General features: G+C 39.6%; 1 protein-coding gene across 2 annotated transcripts; it reads right to left on the bottom strand.

The window, feature by feature from the left end:
• Positions 1-2,314: 2,314 nt before the first annotated feature.
• On the bottom strand, positions 2,315-18,876 carry LOC124115633 (COMM domain-containing protein 6-like). Of its 2 annotated transcripts, none has more exons than XM_046476691.2 (8): positions 18,827-18,876; positions 18,215-18,273; positions 16,613-16,678; positions 13,452-13,528; positions 12,083-12,194; positions 10,906-10,959; positions 9,116-9,268; positions 2,315-7,201 (listed from the first exon to the last, which is right to left on the bottom strand). In XM_046476691.2, exons 1-8 carry the CDS (start codon positions 18,855-18,857, stop codon positions 7,151-7,153), a joined length of 603 nt encoding a protein of 200 aa, XP_046332647.2. In that variant the 5' UTR covers positions 18,858-18,876; the 3' UTR covers positions 2,315-7,150. The 2 variants fall into 2 exon arrangements, with proteins under 2 accessions (XP_046332647.2, XP_046332646.2); XM_046476690.2 differs by lacking the exon at positions 18,827-18,876 and adding an exon at positions 18,697-18,797.
• Between the last annotated feature and the right edge of the window lie 20 nt (positions 18,877-18,896).

The raw sequence follows: 18,896 nt of genomic DNA, 5'->3' as shown, positions 1-18,896 counted from the left end.
AACCATGACAGTCATAGACAACCATGACATCCTTATACAACCATGACAGTCATAGACAACCATGACATCCATATACAACCATGACAGTCATAGACAACCGTGCATCCATATACAACCATGACAGTCATAGACAACCATGACATCCATATACAACCATGACAGTCATAGACAACCATGACATCCATATACAACCATGACAGTCATAGACAACCATGACATTCATATACAACCATGACAGTCATAGACAACCATGACATCCATATACAACCATGACAGTCATAGACAACCATGACATCCATATACAACCATGACAGTCATAGACAACCATGACAGTCATAGACAACCATGACATCCATATACAACCATGACATTCATAGACAACCATGACAGTCATAGACAACCATGACATCCATATACAACCATGACATTCATAGACAACCATGACAGTCATAGACAACCATGACATCCATATACAACCATGACATTCATATACAACCATGACAGTCATAGACAACCATGACAGTCATAGACAACCATGACATCCATATACAACCATGACATCCATATACAACCATGACATTCATATACAACCATGACAGTCATAGACAACCATGACAGTCATAGACAACCATGACATCCATATACAACCATGACAGTCATAGACAACCATGACAGTCATAGACAACCATGACATCCATATACAACCATGACAGTCATAGACAACCATGACAGTCATAGACAACCATGACATCCATATACAACCATGACAGTCATAGACAACCATGACATTCATATACAACCATGACAGTCATAGACAACCATGACATCCATATACAACCATGACAGTCATAGACAACCATGACATTCATAGACAACCATGACAGTCATAGACAACCATGACATCCATATACAACCATGACAGTCATAGACAACCGTGCATCCATATACAACCATGACAGTCATAGACAACCGTGCATCCATATACAACCATGACAGTCATAGACAACCATGACATCCATATACAACCATGACAGTCATAGACAACCATGACATCCATATACAACCATGACAGTCATAGACAACCGTGCATCCATATACAACCATGACAGTCATAGACAACCATGACATCCATATACAACCATGACAGTCATAGACAACCGTGCATCCATATACAACCATGACAGTCATAGACAACCATGACATCCATATACAACCATGACAGTCATAGACAACCATGACATCCATATACAACCATGACAGTCATAGACAACCGTGCATCCATATACAACCATGACAGTCATAGACAACCGTGCATCCATATACAACCATGACAGTCATAGACAACCATGACATCCATATACAACCATGACAGTCATAGACAACCGTGCATCCATATACAACCATGACAGTCATAGACAACCGTGCATCCATATACAACCATGACAGTCATAGACAACCAACACAACCATGATAGTCACATGAAACAAACCCGTGAAGATCCCAGGTAGAATAGGTCTTCAGCAACCCGTGCTTGTCGTAAAAGGCGACTGTTTGTTGTCTGGAGGTCAGGCTCGCCGACAAGGTTCATGCATGGCATCGTATCCCATTTGCACAGATCGATGCTCACTGGATTGTCTGATCCAGGCTTGATTATTTACAGACAATCGTCGATCACATAGCTGAGTGCGGCGTTCAACAAATAAACAGCACATACTACCAACACAGTCTCACAAATCAGGCAACCAAAGTCAGGAACACATGACACCTTTTCTATACATATCAACTTCATTATTCTTTGTAATGACGTTTCAGGGCGACGTCTCGGCCCTCACGTCGTAAAGTATCCGTCAATGCAAACCTCCCACCTGTTGTTGTTATTGACTGCACGGATTATGCAGATCTGTGGGGTCAATTGTCAGGTCATGAATTTTCGTAAGTTGATACATTGAGATTTTGAATAATTTCACCGCCAATAGCTACTAAATTGCTGACTCGGCGTTCAACAATAATCCCTCACTCATTCAGTTGAATACCTTTTTAAATAGGGTTACCCAAACAATAGTGTTTAAACATGTCAGATGCCACGATTATATTAATCTTGTTCATGGTCTATATAGGTTTTGGCACCCATGGCATCTCACCAATGGATTTGTTGAAGTCCGAGGTGTGGAATGCTGAGGGAAAATCATCCACTTCACAGAGTCCATGTGCTCTATCCTTTGAACAAATCACATCTGACATTTCCCACTACCACGGGCCTTTCTTCAGAACACATGTCAATACCATTCATCTGGCAAACAAGAGAACACATATATTTCGTGTTAAGATATTTATTCATGTCACTGATGATGTGCCATACCCACAAGAGGCGATAGTACTACGTGCCTATTTAGCCATGCCCCAGTGCGAGACCACGGTTGCACCGCGAAGGGCGTGGCCGTCATATGCCACGCCTACACGAGGCGATAGACGCAGTACCACGTGACCTACTTAGCCACGCCCCCTGCGAGACCATTTGCACCTACAAGGGCGTGGCCGTTGTCTTCCACGCATACAAGGAGCGATAAACGCAGTACCATGTGACCTACTTAGCCACACACCCTGCGAGGCCATGTATACCTACAAAGGCGTAGCCATCTTCTACCACACCTACAAGGAGCGATAAACGCAGTACCATGTGACCTACTTAGCCACACCCCCTGCGAGGCCATGTTTCCTACAGGGGCGTGGCCATCACCTACCTCACCTACAAGGAGCGATAAACGCAGTACCATGTGACCTACTTAGCCACACCCCCTGCGAGGCTATGTATACCTACAAAGGCGTAGCCATCATCTACCACGCCTACAAGGGTGTGGCCAAATGGGGAGCAGCAACTTCAACAAAAAGTAGTCATACACAACACCACATGAAGGACATGCAACTGCTTACATGACAACTAAATACATCATTGTAGGCAAAAAATATAAGAAGAACTATGTCATAACAAGTAAATGGACAGTCAACTGTAAATAAATATAAGAAACACATGTACAATGTATGACAAAGTTTTCAGAACAGACCTTCAGAATTCCATAATAAGTTACCATAATTCTAAACCGATCAAAACAAGTTTGGAATCATGAATATGTTCAGGGGTATTTTTTAGTGAAGAAATAAAAACATATCCCCCAAAATATTCCCGATCCCCAACTGTCCTTGTTCAGTGTATTAATATGAAAAGTAAATGTCATGTACTAAGAACACCAGAGTACAGGTACAGAAGCTCACCTTCACTCAGTGTCATAACATGTAAAGGGGGAGAATTTGCGAATTTTTTTGAGTAAAACAATAATTGGTTACAACAGGTGTTTTTATGATAAGTTTCAAGTTCTCAGAACAATTTGTGAAATACTTGTAATGGCCTTATACTTATATTTCACAGTCTTTTTTCCCTTATATCTATGATTCTGTTGACAATCATGTAAAAAGGACAATTGTTTCCTTACTGATAGAGAGGTAAGACACTGATAGTAATTAGACAACGCGGATACATGGATACTGTAGCTGACTCTTCACCCTTTCACATTACGTTGTTAATACTGGTTATCACATTGTGGTACATTTAAGTTTCAGTGCTAACTGACGGATGGACTGACAGACAGAAAAATACCCATAACATAAGCTAGCACTGACGATGTAAAGACGAACAAATTAGAAAAAACATAAAAGTGAAAATTTGGAAAGATAGGAAAATACGTATGTATTTAAATAAGGTAAAACTCTAAATTTCAAACAAATAAAGAGATTTGACATATAAATGGAGATATAATATAGATATGACTTATTATTTGTGTTAAGGTAAAATTATTGTAATATTAGAAAGAATATGGCTTCAAATCATTTACAGTGTCAAACATGTCCCAAGAAACAGGAATTACAAAATTCATTTCATCTAATAATTTTCAACAAAACTAAAACATCTGATTAAATGACCTACTTCGGTTGGCTGGGGTGACATTGTTTTAAAACAATAATCTCACCAGGTTGAAAATCTAATAACTCCACTTTTAATGAAACTAAATAAAAAAACAAATGAGAGCTGTATTTCTAAAAGAATTATGAATGCAAAATACATTTGTCACTCATAGCAGTGACTTGCAGGAACACATAAATCAGTCAAAATAGTACAGAAAAATAGTCATGAACAAATTCCCAGGTCTTTTCATGAATACAAACTAAGCACTTCATATTTCACAGGTGCACAGTGCGAGCATATTGAGTATAAGACATCTGGAAGGCATCTGTGAGTCAGAGAACCATCTCAAAGGACATGGGCTTTGTCAGATCTGGATGTATATATGATATAGATAGATATATATATTTATAACAAGCTGGACTATGTATCATAGATATAATTAATATACTGAACAAATACCATTATGCGCATTAAGCAATGAAGAAGTTGTCATGGAATAATAGTCAAATATCAAAATGCCCGAAGATGGCACTTAATGCGTGAAATGTATACTACTCAACTTTTGATAAGGATATAGGTCAGATATACTGGTATATAAATATACTCTTGACATGTCATGACAGTTTTGTGAATCATGGAAAGATAAAAAACATGCCATTCCTAGCAAAAGAGGAGTAGTAAAAGTTCTGTTTTTTAATATAGATATATAAAGATGTATACCTCACAACATTTGATAAGGATAATGTGACAGTCTAGATGGGGGCTGACTGGGTCAGTTGAGATGTTGTCGTGTGAATAGTATTTGACACTGCCATGGAAATGTACATTTTCAGCTTCTTTCAAGTTGCTAAAAGTACACATGCTCCCCTCAGAGGTCTTGAGTATGAATTGTTTTAGTATTCCTATCAAACAATATAATCATAAAGGACCGCCTCCATTGCTCAGTGGAAGGTCCAGGGATCGATCCCCATCCTTGCCATACCAAAAGACGTTAAAAGATGGTACTTGTTATCCTGCCTGGCGCTAGGTATTGAGGGGCTAAACAAGGACTGGTCAGCTCGGTCTGAGTGGGGTATTCATGTAAAACTGCGGCATGGTATCTCAGTGAGCTAGCACTATAAATCAGCATCAGTCCGGACTAGTACAAGCAGCAACACACACACGTGCATGCACGTCGCTATATAAGTGCAATAAACCCCATTTCACCTCACCCAAAATGATAATGATGCAGCATTATCCACTTGGCTAACCCACCTACCCACAAGGGAGGTTTGATTCTATCCCAGGATCACTAAGGGTATCATAACAGGATAAACACTAAGCAGATCTGTGTTATAAATTCATTAACATTAGCTACACTTCTTTATAAATTTCTTCAGTTAAGATACTGAACACTCTGAAGATCAGGTTTGTGACAGTACAACATAAAACAAAATATAACAAGCAGCACCATTGAGTATTATAGATAATCATTCATATACTGGTATGTATAACTAAACATTCTGATTTATTAGCAACAAAATGATTCTGTAACCACTGACTTCGGACAGGGTCCTACATTCCAAAGTGGCCATGTGAGTCTGTGAACAATTCACTGCACCATCAACACCTCACAGGGTTGTACACACAACGTTGTTTCATGTCGTGTACACAATCGCATGATGAATTGTGTGATAGTGAATTGTCTCAAGTCTAATGCCCACATTTCACTACGACCACGAATATCCCGAATCATCCCCGAATAGGACATTTTTCATGTTCGTAGATAAATCTCAATCATTTCTTGAAGTTCTTAAATGAATCTTATTTGATTCTCAAACATTCGTACAGTTCGTGGAAGTTCATCAAATCGGCGAGAAATTTTTGTTTGTCAAAAACGTTTCGTGGAAGGGTTCCCCAATTGCAACTGTATCATAATCCATTCGTAATTAATTCTTATGTTCCTAAACAGCTTTGTAATCGTTTCTTTTGTATGCTTGGCTATTCTTAGCAATTTGTGGCTTTCTTGTCCTCAACCCGAAAACATCCCGAAACAGCCACGAATGTCCCGAGTCAACTACGAATCATGTAAGAATTAAATAAGAACAACATTCAGCATATTCGTAACTTAGTCGTAGGTGATTCTTACAATTCGTGCATGATCCGTACATGAATCTTGTAATTTGTAAATGTTTCTTAACGCATTCCTGGCATTCTTAATATTTTTCAACCCGATTAGCCACAAAATTTCACGAATTTCGAAAGTTTCCAATTCAGGGTGATTCGTGATCGTAGTGAAAGGGGGGCATAAACCGATGAAAACACAACAAAGAAACGTATGTCAGCCACCATGCAGAGAGAACACTGGACTCTAGAGATTCACCAAAGTTCAGTGCATCACAATACCTATTCCCAATTTATATGTATTACACCATAAGTGAATTGGGACTTAAATCATGTTTTCAAGGTGGAGCTAGGTTATCTGTAGATTTAACCACACTAATTTGTAGAACTGAACGCAGACCTGTAACAAATTACCCAGAAATGTATATATGATTATTTCAAAATGCCTGACGACAATGATTGACAATGAATTTCTTTTCTATATATAAGCTTCCTCAGTGAAATCAGTTGTTTCAGTCAGAAGTGGTTATTGTGATTTGAAACTTCTAATTGACCAATCAGAATCATGTATTTTCTAAATTCAGGGTATAATATTTTTTATGCCACAGTCAGCAATATTTAATTAGCAGTTAGCAATCTATATTATAACAGCCGAGCATAACAGTACACCTTGAGCTGCAGTCCTACATAAAAGTGGTTCTCCATATGACTATCAATATGTCCCAGCAAGCACAGATACAGGTACCTGCAGGCTTCACCCAAGACAGCCCTGTAGTTAGTTAGTATGGTTTTACGCCACTTTAAGCAATATTCAAGCAATATCACACAGAGGACACCTGAAATGGGCTTCACAAATTATACCCATGTGGGGACTGAACCAGGTCTTTCAGCATGATGAGTCAATGCCTTATCCACTCGGCTACCCCACCGACAGCCCTATATGTACTGGTAGTACACAAGAGATGCAAGATCATGTGCCACTTCACTGAGTACTGGTTGCTATGGTAATGACACATATTTGTGTTGATTTCTGGAATTCACTGGTATTTGTATCCCTGTTAGTTTGAAAACAGTTGCCGTTAGCATTCGTCAAACTGTCTCCATTAATATTGCCATTTCTTTCAACTGCCGGGAAAAATTCTGCAATAGAATGAAAACAACATATAAATTATTGCACATTTCTGATACATGGCATTTTATTGCCATAGAAATATAGAGCTATCAGGATATGTAGTTCATAAAAATATTCCTGAAATATTTTCAACTTTAACTCATATTGTTGGTAAACAAGGGTAATAAGAGAATGAAAAAATACTGCACGTCCTAGCTGCGTCTACGTAGAATAAACATGAAAACAATCATAGCTGTGTAAGGTACCGAACTTTGCAGCCACAGCGATACATTTAGGTCGAAGTTGCTGCAGGCACAACCCAATGTAATATATGTTATTGGTTGTAACCACTTAATAACGGCACAGCAAGTTTTACAAGGATACACACAGAAATGTATGACTCATGGGCAGAAATAACATTTCCAATATGGCTGCCAGGACAGCCATAATGAGGACACATATTCAGTCAAGTCCCGTTAATCCGACATGGATGGTTGCATATGACTATGTCGTATTAACGAGTATGTTGAATAACGAAATTAAGTAGTATCAACATTCATGATGGAAAATCGGACAACTACATGATAGATAACGATACAAATACATTGTAATAAAAAACTGAAAACTATTTAAATTGTTATGTGACATTGTTAGCAGAATATGTTTTCGGTAGGCGAATGACCACGGAGTATGCAGATCACTGTGTTGGATTCACGAAATTGATTAATGAGTGATTTCGGTAATTCGTGGCAATTAGGTGCCTCAGTGTCAGAGTGCGAGACTGTCAGATTAATGGGTCTAAATAGCACAGATTTAATCGGTTCCCATTATGAGTGTCGGATAAAACCGATTGTGGGATTAATCGGTGTCGGATTAATGAGACTTGACTGTAACAAGAATATCCAACTGCAATTGTTGGTACACCTGACATAAATCCACACCAAACAACACTTGTTCCAACATATTACTGTCATATGATAAGCGGTTATTAGCCTCATGTGGTTTACCATCATTAATATCATACATTAGTTTGTTGGTTTGTTGTTTAACGCCACACTCAGCAATATTCTAGCTATATGACGGCGGGCTGTAAATAATCGAGTCTGGACCAGACAATCCAGTAATTGACATCTTGAGCATCGATCCACGCAATCAACCAAGTCAGCGAGCCTGACCACCCGATCCTGTTAGTCGCCTCTTACGACAAGCAAAGTCGCCTTTTACAGAAAGCATGGGTTGCTGAAGACATGTCATACGTTAGGAAAACAAACTGTATAATGTTAGTCTCTGGCAACCATACCCAGCAATACATATTTTTTATTCCTAACATATTCTATTTACTGTACCGAAACACAAAAGGGCAATAATTTCTATATCATTGTCATTCTTAACATAATCAAAGTGAGAGATATTTTCAATCACTAAAGTACAGAAACCATGTAGGAATACAACGCCTGAGTAAACCGCCCCAAATATATACAGTGCCATAAAAGTTTCTGCTATGTTTTTTTACAGGAGCACTAGTGATTGAGTTGGGTTTAACTTCACTTTAAACAATATTCCAGTTATATCATGGCATGTCAGCTTAATGTGGCCCAGTCGTCTAAGGCACCGTGATTTGCTGTGCAGAGTTGCTTCCCTTTGGCACGCCAGAAACCTATGATTGTGGGTTCGAATCTGGGTTTGCCCCGATTATGTTTCTAGGTTTGTCAGCACCATACATGTGCTCGTGGGTTTCACCAAAGTGGTAAACATCTGAAACCTGCATCACTTCGGGCTTTCCTCCCACATTAAGCTGACATGCCGTGATATAACTGGAATACTGTTAAAAGCGGCTTTAAACCCAACTCACTTGCTTCACACAGCTATACACACCATAACAAAATCATAAATCATAGAATTTCAAAGAAAGGTAAGAAACTCATTTGTCGTCCAACACTTACCCTAAACTGCGTGAGCGTCATCTCGACGGAGTGTTTGGTGATGTTGCCGCCGGTCTCAGCGATGGTGAGGAGGAGGGTGATGGTTGGGGAGTTGAGGTTCTTGCAGTCGTCCGAACTGATGGCCACGCCCACTCTCCACTGCAAGTCCAGCAACTGGTGGGTGAAGGGAGTGGGTGAGTGAGTTAATAGCATGAGTGAGTGAGTGAATGGTGAGCCAATTGCACATAAACTGTAAGACTGCATGGCATATCACACTGGCTGCTCAAAACATATGGTTTCCGTTTGATAACATGGTCATCCCACAATAGATGAGGGGCGGTCGGGTAGCCTAGTTGTTAAAGCGTTCGCTCGTCACGCCAAAGACCTGGGTTTGATTCCCGACATGGGTACAGTGTGTGAAGCCCATTTCTTGTGTCCCCCGCCGTGATATTGCTTGAATATTGCTAAAAGCGGCATAAAACTATGCTCACTCACTCATTCACAATGAATGAGGTGAGGTGAAATTTGGTTTAACGTCGCGTCCAAGATTATTGCACTTATATAGCGACGTGCACAATGAATGAATTCATTAATCATGTTAATCTTGTCATGAAAGATGATAAATCTGATCAATTCAAATGAAAATCGCAAACATGGAAAAAAACCATTTTGGTCAGCAATCTGGACAAGTAGACATTGTCTCCAGACATAGTGAGTTTCTCCTGTTCACATGTTCAAGGACACGATCCCAATGTTGAAATTTCCACAGCCCTGACTGATTGTGGCTTACCGTATATCGATGTGTGTAAGGCGAATCTTTCATTCCTAGAATTAGGAGGATTTCAAAGGGGAGACAATATACACAGTAATCTCAATCTCTGCATATAACACAATGCCTAGCAGAACAGGAAATATAATTTAATCAGTAAATTATCATGTCTCAAATTTCAAATTTGTATTGACCAAGTTTATGTTATGATCTGTTTCGTTTTCCTGAATTCGCTGAAGGGATTCGATGTAATTTTATGCTGCGGAAGATAAACACTCATTTATTGCAAATGTAGGGATTGTGTATGCACTGGTGATGAGCTTCATTCAGATTTGCTTTATAGACAGGTTTTATAAATTTGCTTCGATTTTGAAGGCTTGTACAGGGGGTCGGCTTTAGGTGGGGGTCGTTTTATAGACATCGATGCATGGTATATTATCAAACATCGACCAGTTTGTGACCACCTCTGTGGTCTAATGGTAGAGCATCCGCCTGCACATCGCTATATAAGTGCAATAATCTTGGACGCAACGTTAAACCCAATTTCACCTCACCTCACCTCGACCAGTTTGTAAGGACTCAAGCGACTATGACATAGCTGTGATACCGCTGGCAGTGGCAGAAGAGAAAAGCTGGAACAGTTTCATCACCGCCATTGTAACACTACTTAAAAACACATACTGTAAGTCAATTCAACTTCGAAATGAGTAGGGGTGGTTGGGTAGCCTAGTGGTTAAAACGGTTGCTCGTAACGCCAAAGACCCTGGTTCAATTCCTGACATGCGTACAATGTGTGAAGCCCATTTCTGGTGTCCTCTGCCATGATATTGCTGGAATATTGCTAAAAGCAGCGTTAAATCATACTCACTCACTCACTCCGAAATGAATAATGACTCTTAAAAAAAGACCTTGCTCTGAAACCACCTCCTGACGAAATGAGCATAACTCAAATAACTCAAATAACTCAACAACAAAAAGTGGTCCCAGATGTTCTTTATATGAAGTATCATCACAATGAGCAACGGCTGTGTATGCTACTAACCTGCCCCACATTCAGGCACTGCAACTGGGACGTGGTGGCCATGAGTTGTCTCCCCTGACAAAGAAATATGCACAAGTCAATTTATTTGCAAGTACTGAGCTCTGAAATCTAATTTGGGTAAAGCATGACAAAAACACTGATATACCGTAAATCATGAAATAAATACAAGCACATTTTTTTGGCGAAAATGCAAATGCATAACATAAACATAAACATAACAAATGAACATTCTGAAATGGCTCATTGATGGCCTGGAATCACTTATAAAGCCCGTAACTGGTGTTCGGAATACCCTGTGTTAAATCTTCCGAGGTTGCATGATCAGAAATCCCATTCCTTCTGTCACTTTCATGATCTGGTAAGCAACGCTCTGATTGGTCTGAGTCTGCCTCCGTGGTCTTGTGGTAGAGCGTCCGCCCGGAGAGCGGAAGGTCCAGGGTTCGATCCCGGGCCGCGTCATACAAAAAGACGTTAAAAGATGGTACTTGTTGTTACCCTGTCTGGCGCTCGGCATTAAGGGGCTAAAACAAGGACTGGTCGGCTCGGAGTCAGTATACTGTGTCTGAGTGGGGTATTCATGTTCAACTGCGGCATGGTATCTCAGTGGGCTAGCACTATAAATCGGCATCAGTCCGGACTAGTACAAGCAGCCACACACACACACATGCATGCACGTTGCTATATAAGTGCAATAATCTTGGACGCGACGTTAAACTCCATTTCACCTCACCCGAGTGGTCAGATGAAGGTTCTTCTGATGTGTCCTGTAAAGGGACGTCCTCAGATCTTTGACTAGCGGTAGCGGTAATTAAGATCTGATTTTATGTGATGGCTCACTATGGACAGGTGGGGTGAAATGGGCTTGAATGTCACATTCAAGATTATTTCACTTAGCTATATAGTGACATGCAAGTACATGTACGTGTGTGTGTGTGCATTGTAATCTGGACTTCTGTCCAAGCCGACCAGTCCTTGTTCTAACCCCTCATGCTGACTGCAAGATAACAGCAAGTACTTTCTTTTACATATTTTGGGTATGATGCAGCCAGTGGATCGAACAACTGACTTCCGTTCACATGGTGAACAGATTTGGTAAGGATTTTCAATAACAACAGCAGGATTTGTCATTGTCAATCAAATCTTTGCATCCATTCCCACATTCCAAATCTGTCACTACCTGCTCGTTCCACGAGTGTACCAGAGTATCCACGACATCCTTTGAAAAAATGTCCGATGAGGTCAGCTGATTTTGAAATTCCTCACCGTCCATTTTTAATGCTGCAGCAGATCTGAGAACAAAACAGAACAAAACTAAGACGACAAAATAAGAGACACTTGGAGCCACCAGCCACACATTTCACACATACAAACAGGTAGGCCAGTATCTGCAGTAACACCTGAACATTTATGTGAATTTACAAGAATCAGAAATGAACTAAACAAGATGAAGTAATCAACAACACTGCTCGAGGAACCTGAAGATTTGTAGCTGTTCTTGCTTTTGAGAAAATGTCAAAAGAGACTTAACAGTCATAAGCTAGTGCAAACAAGCAAGGGTTGGGTGAAAATTTTGGGTGATTAAATTATCTGTCTTGTTTTTAAAAAAATCTTTAGTTTAAAAAAAACTTTTCCCGTGAGGTCACGTGATAACCAAATATGGGATAATAGTCTCGATCCAAATGTTACAACGCGTACACTTGAGCAGACTCATGAATATAACTCATGAATATTAATTAGACCGTTCACTACGTTAATAGATCGTTATTATAACAGAAACAAACGTATGTTTTCCATGTAAATCTGAAATGATATTATTTGTTATTAATTGTCCGGTGAATTAAACAATTTAAATTGAAACAATTCATAATTCATCATATTATGAATACGTAAACTTGTAATGTGTGTGAAAAGTCGTACTAAAATACGCTATTTGAAGGGGGCGTGGCCTAAATGCAAATGTCCGATTGGGATTTTAAATTTTCCGGACCCCTGGGTAAAATGCTATCGCAAAGTTAAAAACATAGAAAGCATTGGTTGTTTACCGTGGTTACAGTGTGTGATGAGTTTTAGTGGCTGTACCTGGACAGTGTGGGTTGTTGCTGTTAGCAACCCCTGGTTTGCCTGGCCAGACTTGGCCTAGTGTACAGGCAACCATCATATACAAACTTTTGCTGACCATAGCCAAAAACAACCCCCACTCATCATCATCATCATCATCATCATCAACATCATCAACATCACCACCTAGTTTCGTACAGGCTGCCCGTCATTACCAAAATATTGCTGATCACAGCATAAAAAAAACACTCTCATCATCATCATCATCATCATCATCATCACCACCATCATGATCACCATCATCATCATCATCATCATCATCATCATCACTGCCACCATCACCACCACCATCATCATCATTGCTACCACAACCACAATCACCACAATCAAAACCACCAACATCATCATCATCGCCACCACCATCAACACCACCATAACCACCATCACCACCATTACCATCATCATACAATCAGTTTGAGGCAGCTTACCGCAGTAAGTAGGTCAGAGCATTCACAACACTTGTGATGGACACCTTGGTGGGACTAGCTGAGAAGGCCTCCAGTAGCTGGAACAAACAAGTACATCGTGTGCCATGAACATTGTCTTAAGCCAGCTCAACACTCAGTGTGTGTATTGTTTATTACAAACATCATTGCGGTGATCATATACATGTCCATTATCACATGTCATACACAACCACTCCAGCAATTAGGAAAAGTTTCATGAGTGAGTGAGTTGGGTGTAACGCCGCTTTTAACAGTATTCACAGCATGTCAGCCTAATGTGGGAGGAGGAAAGCCCAAAGTGATGGAGGTCTCAGACGTTTATGGTACTGACAAACCTTGAAACATAACAGGGGCGAACCGAGATTCGAACCCACAATCATAGGTTTCTGGCGTGCCCAAGGGACGCAACTCTGCACAGTGAATCGTGGCGCCTCAGACAATTGGGTCACCCGTGCCCCAAAGTTTCATGAGACGAGAGATACCTGTTGTACAGACTTTCTTGACTCTTTTTTTAAAACTAAGACTAAAGCAGAAACAATATTTTGAAGTGATATTGGTTCAGATGTGGGGGCACGGGTAGCCCAGTCGTCTGAGGCACCGCAATTCGCTGTGCAGAGTTGCGTCCCTTGGGCATTTCAGAAACCTATGATTGTGGGTTCGAATATCGGTTCGCCCCGATTATGTTTCTAGGTTTGTCAGCACCATACCCGTGCTCGTGGGTTTCACCGAAGTGGAAACATCTGAGACCTGCATCACTTGGGGCTTTCCTCCCACATTAAGCTGACATTATAACTTGAATACTGTTAAAAGCGGCGTTAAACCCAATTCACTCACTGGTTCAGATGTAGTCACATTCAAATGCAATGCAATATTTTTCAATATGGGTTTACTAATGATATTGTTTCACTGGTCTGCAACAAATTGAACTTGAAATCCTGAATACTTATGTTTTAACAAGAAAGATCAGTTTGTAATGAAACCTTTTTCATGGTCATAATGACTTGTGTTGCTTTCATGAACAAATATTACACCTTTCTAGGGATAACAACTTCCTTATTATACTTCAAAACGTCTCTGTCATCAATAAGGGACCGGCCATTTATTATAGGGTCAGTGGGTAAATATGACAGTCATACAAGGGGAGGGTCATACAAAATAATACACATATTTGAGGAGGGTCATAACAATAAAATACAAAATTCTTTTGCATTTAGTTTTTTCAGGGAATTGAAGGTCATAAAAAAAATGTACAAGGGCATGCGAGGGTCATTCAAACATATGACAAGCATCAGGGGAGGGTCATTATTGTCAGTGAATGACTGCATCAAGAGACAGAAAGACACAGACACAAAGACAAAGACACACACACACACACACACACACACACACACACACACACACACACACACACACACACACACACACACACACACACACAGAGAGAAAGACACACACACAGAAAGACACACACAGAAAGACACAAACACACACAGAGAGAAGGACACACACTCGCACACACACACAGAAAGACACACACAGAAGGACACACACACACACACAGAAAGACACACACACACAGAAAGACACACACACAGAGAAAGGCACACACTCGCACACAAACAGGGGTAACAAATGACCAGTCCCTACCCAAAAAGTATCTATTTTGTCATCTATCAACTTCTAAGAAATGTCTATCGAACAATTCAAATATGACACCTACACACTAAATATTTTGGACATTTAAAGATTTTCGGGGATTTCTTTTCACCTTAAAATGTGCTTTGTAACCATGGTAACACAATTTAGTGTGCACACTGATGCATTGCAATAACCTGGTCACCAATTCATTTTTAATCAATAGCTGTTCGGATTCACCTTTGTTTTAACAACCTATATATTACATGCTAGGGGAAAACGTCCTATTAGTCATTTGCTTTTCCATGTCATGTGCAAGTCGGAAAAATAGACAGAAGACATATTGAATCTGAACCTGCATGATACCATTTGTATCATAACACATCCATTGTGAATTAATTGTCAATACTTCATCAATCAAGAACCACAACATGACACATCTCATGCTCGTTGTTGTTTTGTTACCATGGTGACAACCCCATGCAACAGATGTGGGTTCATTCAACCTACCAGGAAACTAATTACATGGGAGGAATGACTAATGTGGGTCTATGTCTGAAATATTTTGTATTTGCAACAAAACAGGCAGGCTGGTGACACTACAATGTAACTAACCTGTCTTGTAAGTTGCAGGCCTGGATTTGTAAATACATGCTAGAACACTTGTGTCATCAATAATATCTCACATAAACTATTGTGATGAAATAAAGTTTAGATGTACCAAAACAGACTTGTTATCGTCAATAATGTCCATTGCTAAAGATGGAAAGTAACTCTTTTTGTTATATCTTGTATGTCTAAAGTAATACCTGCTACCAAACAGTGAAATATGTTGATTTCATTTAGAACTTTTTTGGCGCATTTGCTCAAAATTACTTCTCCGATATTTATCGATAATAGATTGATATTTAGTTAATGATTATCAATGTCTTTGATCTGTATTGATAGCCCTCGAAGTATATGCTAGTCTGGTTACCCGTGACTAATAATTTGTGTTGTAGACAAGTAAGTTCTCTTTGACAAGTAGCATTTGCGGGCTGTATTTCTAAACCAGTTCTCAATGATTCTAGTTTGCTACAAACTGAATACGTCTGACTGAAAATGTAATGATAGCAAACATTTGTGTCTCTTTCAAGCAGGACCAGCTACAAACTCGGAGGACTCGTGAAAGGTGAGGTGGTGAAATGGGGTTTAACGTTGCATCCAAGATTATTGCACTTATACAGTGACGTGCATGTACGTGTGTGTGTGGCTGCTTGTACTAGTCCAGACTGCTACCGATTTATAGTGCTAGCTCACTGAGATACCATGCCGCAGTTTAACCTGAATACCCCACTCAGACACAGTATACTGACTCCGAGCCGACCAGTCCTTGTTTTAGCCCCTTAATGCCGAGTGCCAGGCAGGGTAACAACAAGTAGCATCTTTTACGCTCTACCACTAGACCACGGAGGCGGTCGACTCGTGAAAGAACTATTATTAAATAAGATGAATGTGAAAGGCTGTACCTGTGTGTACTTCTCTGCCTTCACCGGACCGGACTTGTACTGTAGAAATGTTGCAACATCCTGGCACTGAAAACATATGAGTGTGTTAGAGCTGGGACGAGTCCAAATTTACTACCCGGGTACCCACCCCCCTATCATGCCACCCTACCCACTGTAGGTCTCAAGAGATAGGTACAAACTATCCGATTGAAATAGTTTGATTGTAGCCCTGGACCAAATGTATTTAGATACTGGCATAAAATGATCTGGTCATGCAAACACTGAAGTTCATTGAAGTTTTATCTTTATTCAAACATATAAAAGTCAGAAGGAATGAGTGCATAGTCAAAAATTGTGAACAATAGTGACTTGTAGTGTAACCATATAGTTCCAGAACATTGTTGTCATTAAACAATATATCACATGGCTTACCACGGGTCCGGGTAGTCCTGTAGATACCCGAGTTCTTCTCAGAACCCACCCGACCCGGGTACCCGAGTTACCCGTCCAAGCCCTGGAGCGTGTGTACCAACAGGGAATGACATAACTGCACAGGAATGGGACTTGCAGTTGATACTAATTGCTAGTGGTGGAACAATACACCAATGCATCGGTGGATGGCAATAACTTACTTCCCACTACAAGTATTGATTACAGTCGCGTACTAAGTAAAAATGATCGATTTATACCTTAAATGTTTACTTTAATGGCTGTTACACCAAACACTACTTTGTAGTGAAATTTAGAAGTGAAAAAGTAAATATTTTAATACACTGTGCCATATTGACACTGCCATCTGTAAATCATCAGTGACCCAGGTATTTGACTATCCTGTCTATGATAAGTAGCTTACACACCACAGATATGAGCACATACAAGTATCGTGATACTTATCGGATAGTAAAAAATGTATCATATGTTTTAGATCGCACAGTTGGTGTATCATCCCTACATATTGCGCCCAATCTTAATTATATCGGGTAGAGGATGTAAAACTGTGTACAAATATTTATTCTGGAGACCCAGCTCTTCCACCAACTCCTTCTCCCTCTATGATACATAATCAGAGCTCCAGATAAGCTTTTGGTGTTGTGGGTATTTTACCCATGCATTTTAAAATCATTGGTATCAGTAATTCTATCTGCGTATTCAAATTTCTGTTACCCACTAGTTTTTACACATGTGGGTATTTAAGTTAAATATTTAAAAACACTATTCATCTAGTCCCTGCAAATTGGTGTCGTGTGGGTTCGAGAGCTTTATAGGACTCAAAAATACCACGATACTTCCACAAGAAAGTGTGACGGCAAATGATCATGATGTAACTGTCATCGTGGAGTTTGGCAAGGTTGACGGAATGCCCGTTTATAATTTCAAAATAAGTTGCTGATTTGCTAATCGAATACGCAGGGTTACTTCACAATATTTTGATGATACGCACAAGTTTTATTTTTGTAGCGTATCTGTAATGTTCGTTGCGTATTTAATACGCTTGGATTATATTTTACTGCATATTTCTGCATGTCTGATGCGTATTTCACGCAGATACGCAGCTTATCTGGAGCTCTGCATAATTAGTCCCATAATTAGTCTTGTCCTACAATTATAAATTTCATGACTCACAATCTGTGCAAGCATGTCTTGAGGAAGTCGACCTGCATCTGCAATAGCTTCTTGGAAACCTGTACAAAACATAATAGCAATGGCATGACAAAATGACTTTCAACATGAATAAAATATAATGTAGTAAAATAACTGACTTACATAATCCCATGTCTAGTATAGTAGATGAAGAAGTTTTAACTGTAACAGTCTATGGATCATCTCAGATGAAACAAGTTAAGTATGGACTGTTTAATCAGTTTAGGATCGACTTTCTCACTGCATAATGTGGTCAAATGTAACCTATGTTATATTTGGCATTGCACTTTCTTCATAAAGTACACATTCTAGTTTTGGGTGGAGCCTCCATGGTTTAATCATAACACGCTGTAGCATGGGGATACATTGGCCATAAAAAAAATATTTATTTACAATTTGATCATAAGCTCTGTGTACAACTACGAATATTCCAGGTCAGTGACTGTCATTATATTTAGATTTACCGTTACTCTCCAAATTCTTCACTATTTGCATAAAACCACTGGAATCTATTTTTACAAAATATTCCATAGTATATTAAAGTAAGTGCGTTTGTATTTCTAGCAGGAAATTATATAATGATTTTACAAGCACCTTGCGGCAAGCTTTGCAATATAGCCGCCATGTTGTTTAGTCACGTGACACAGTTTACAAAATCACATGA

Source organism: Haliotis rufescens, unplaced genomic scaffold, assembly GCF_023055435.1.
Source record: "Haliotis rufescens isolate VD_foot unplaced genomic scaffold, xgHalRufe1.0.p SCAF_7, whole genome shotgun sequence".
NCBI lineage: Eukaryota > Metazoa > Mollusca > Gastropoda > Lepetellida > Haliotidae > Haliotis > Haliotis rufescens.
The sequence above is the reverse complement of the archived record's forward strand: the minus strand, read 5'-3'. Positions and strand labels throughout refer to the sequence as shown.

Excerpts from the sequence above, each read along its gene's own strand:
- LOC124115633 (XM_046476690.2), bottom strand. The coding sequence starts at position 18,763 with ATGGAATATTTTGTAAAAATAGATTCCAGTGGTTTTATGCAAATAGTG. Across the intron at positions 16,679-18,214 it reads AAGACATGCTTGCACAGATT|TGCCAGGATGTTGCAACATT; the intron begins GTGAGTCATGAA and ends ATATGTTTTCAG. Across the intron at positions 13,529-16,612 it reads AGGCAGAGAAGTACACACAG|CTACTGGAGGCCTTCTCAGC; the intron begins GTACAGCCTTTC and ends TGTTTGTTCCAG.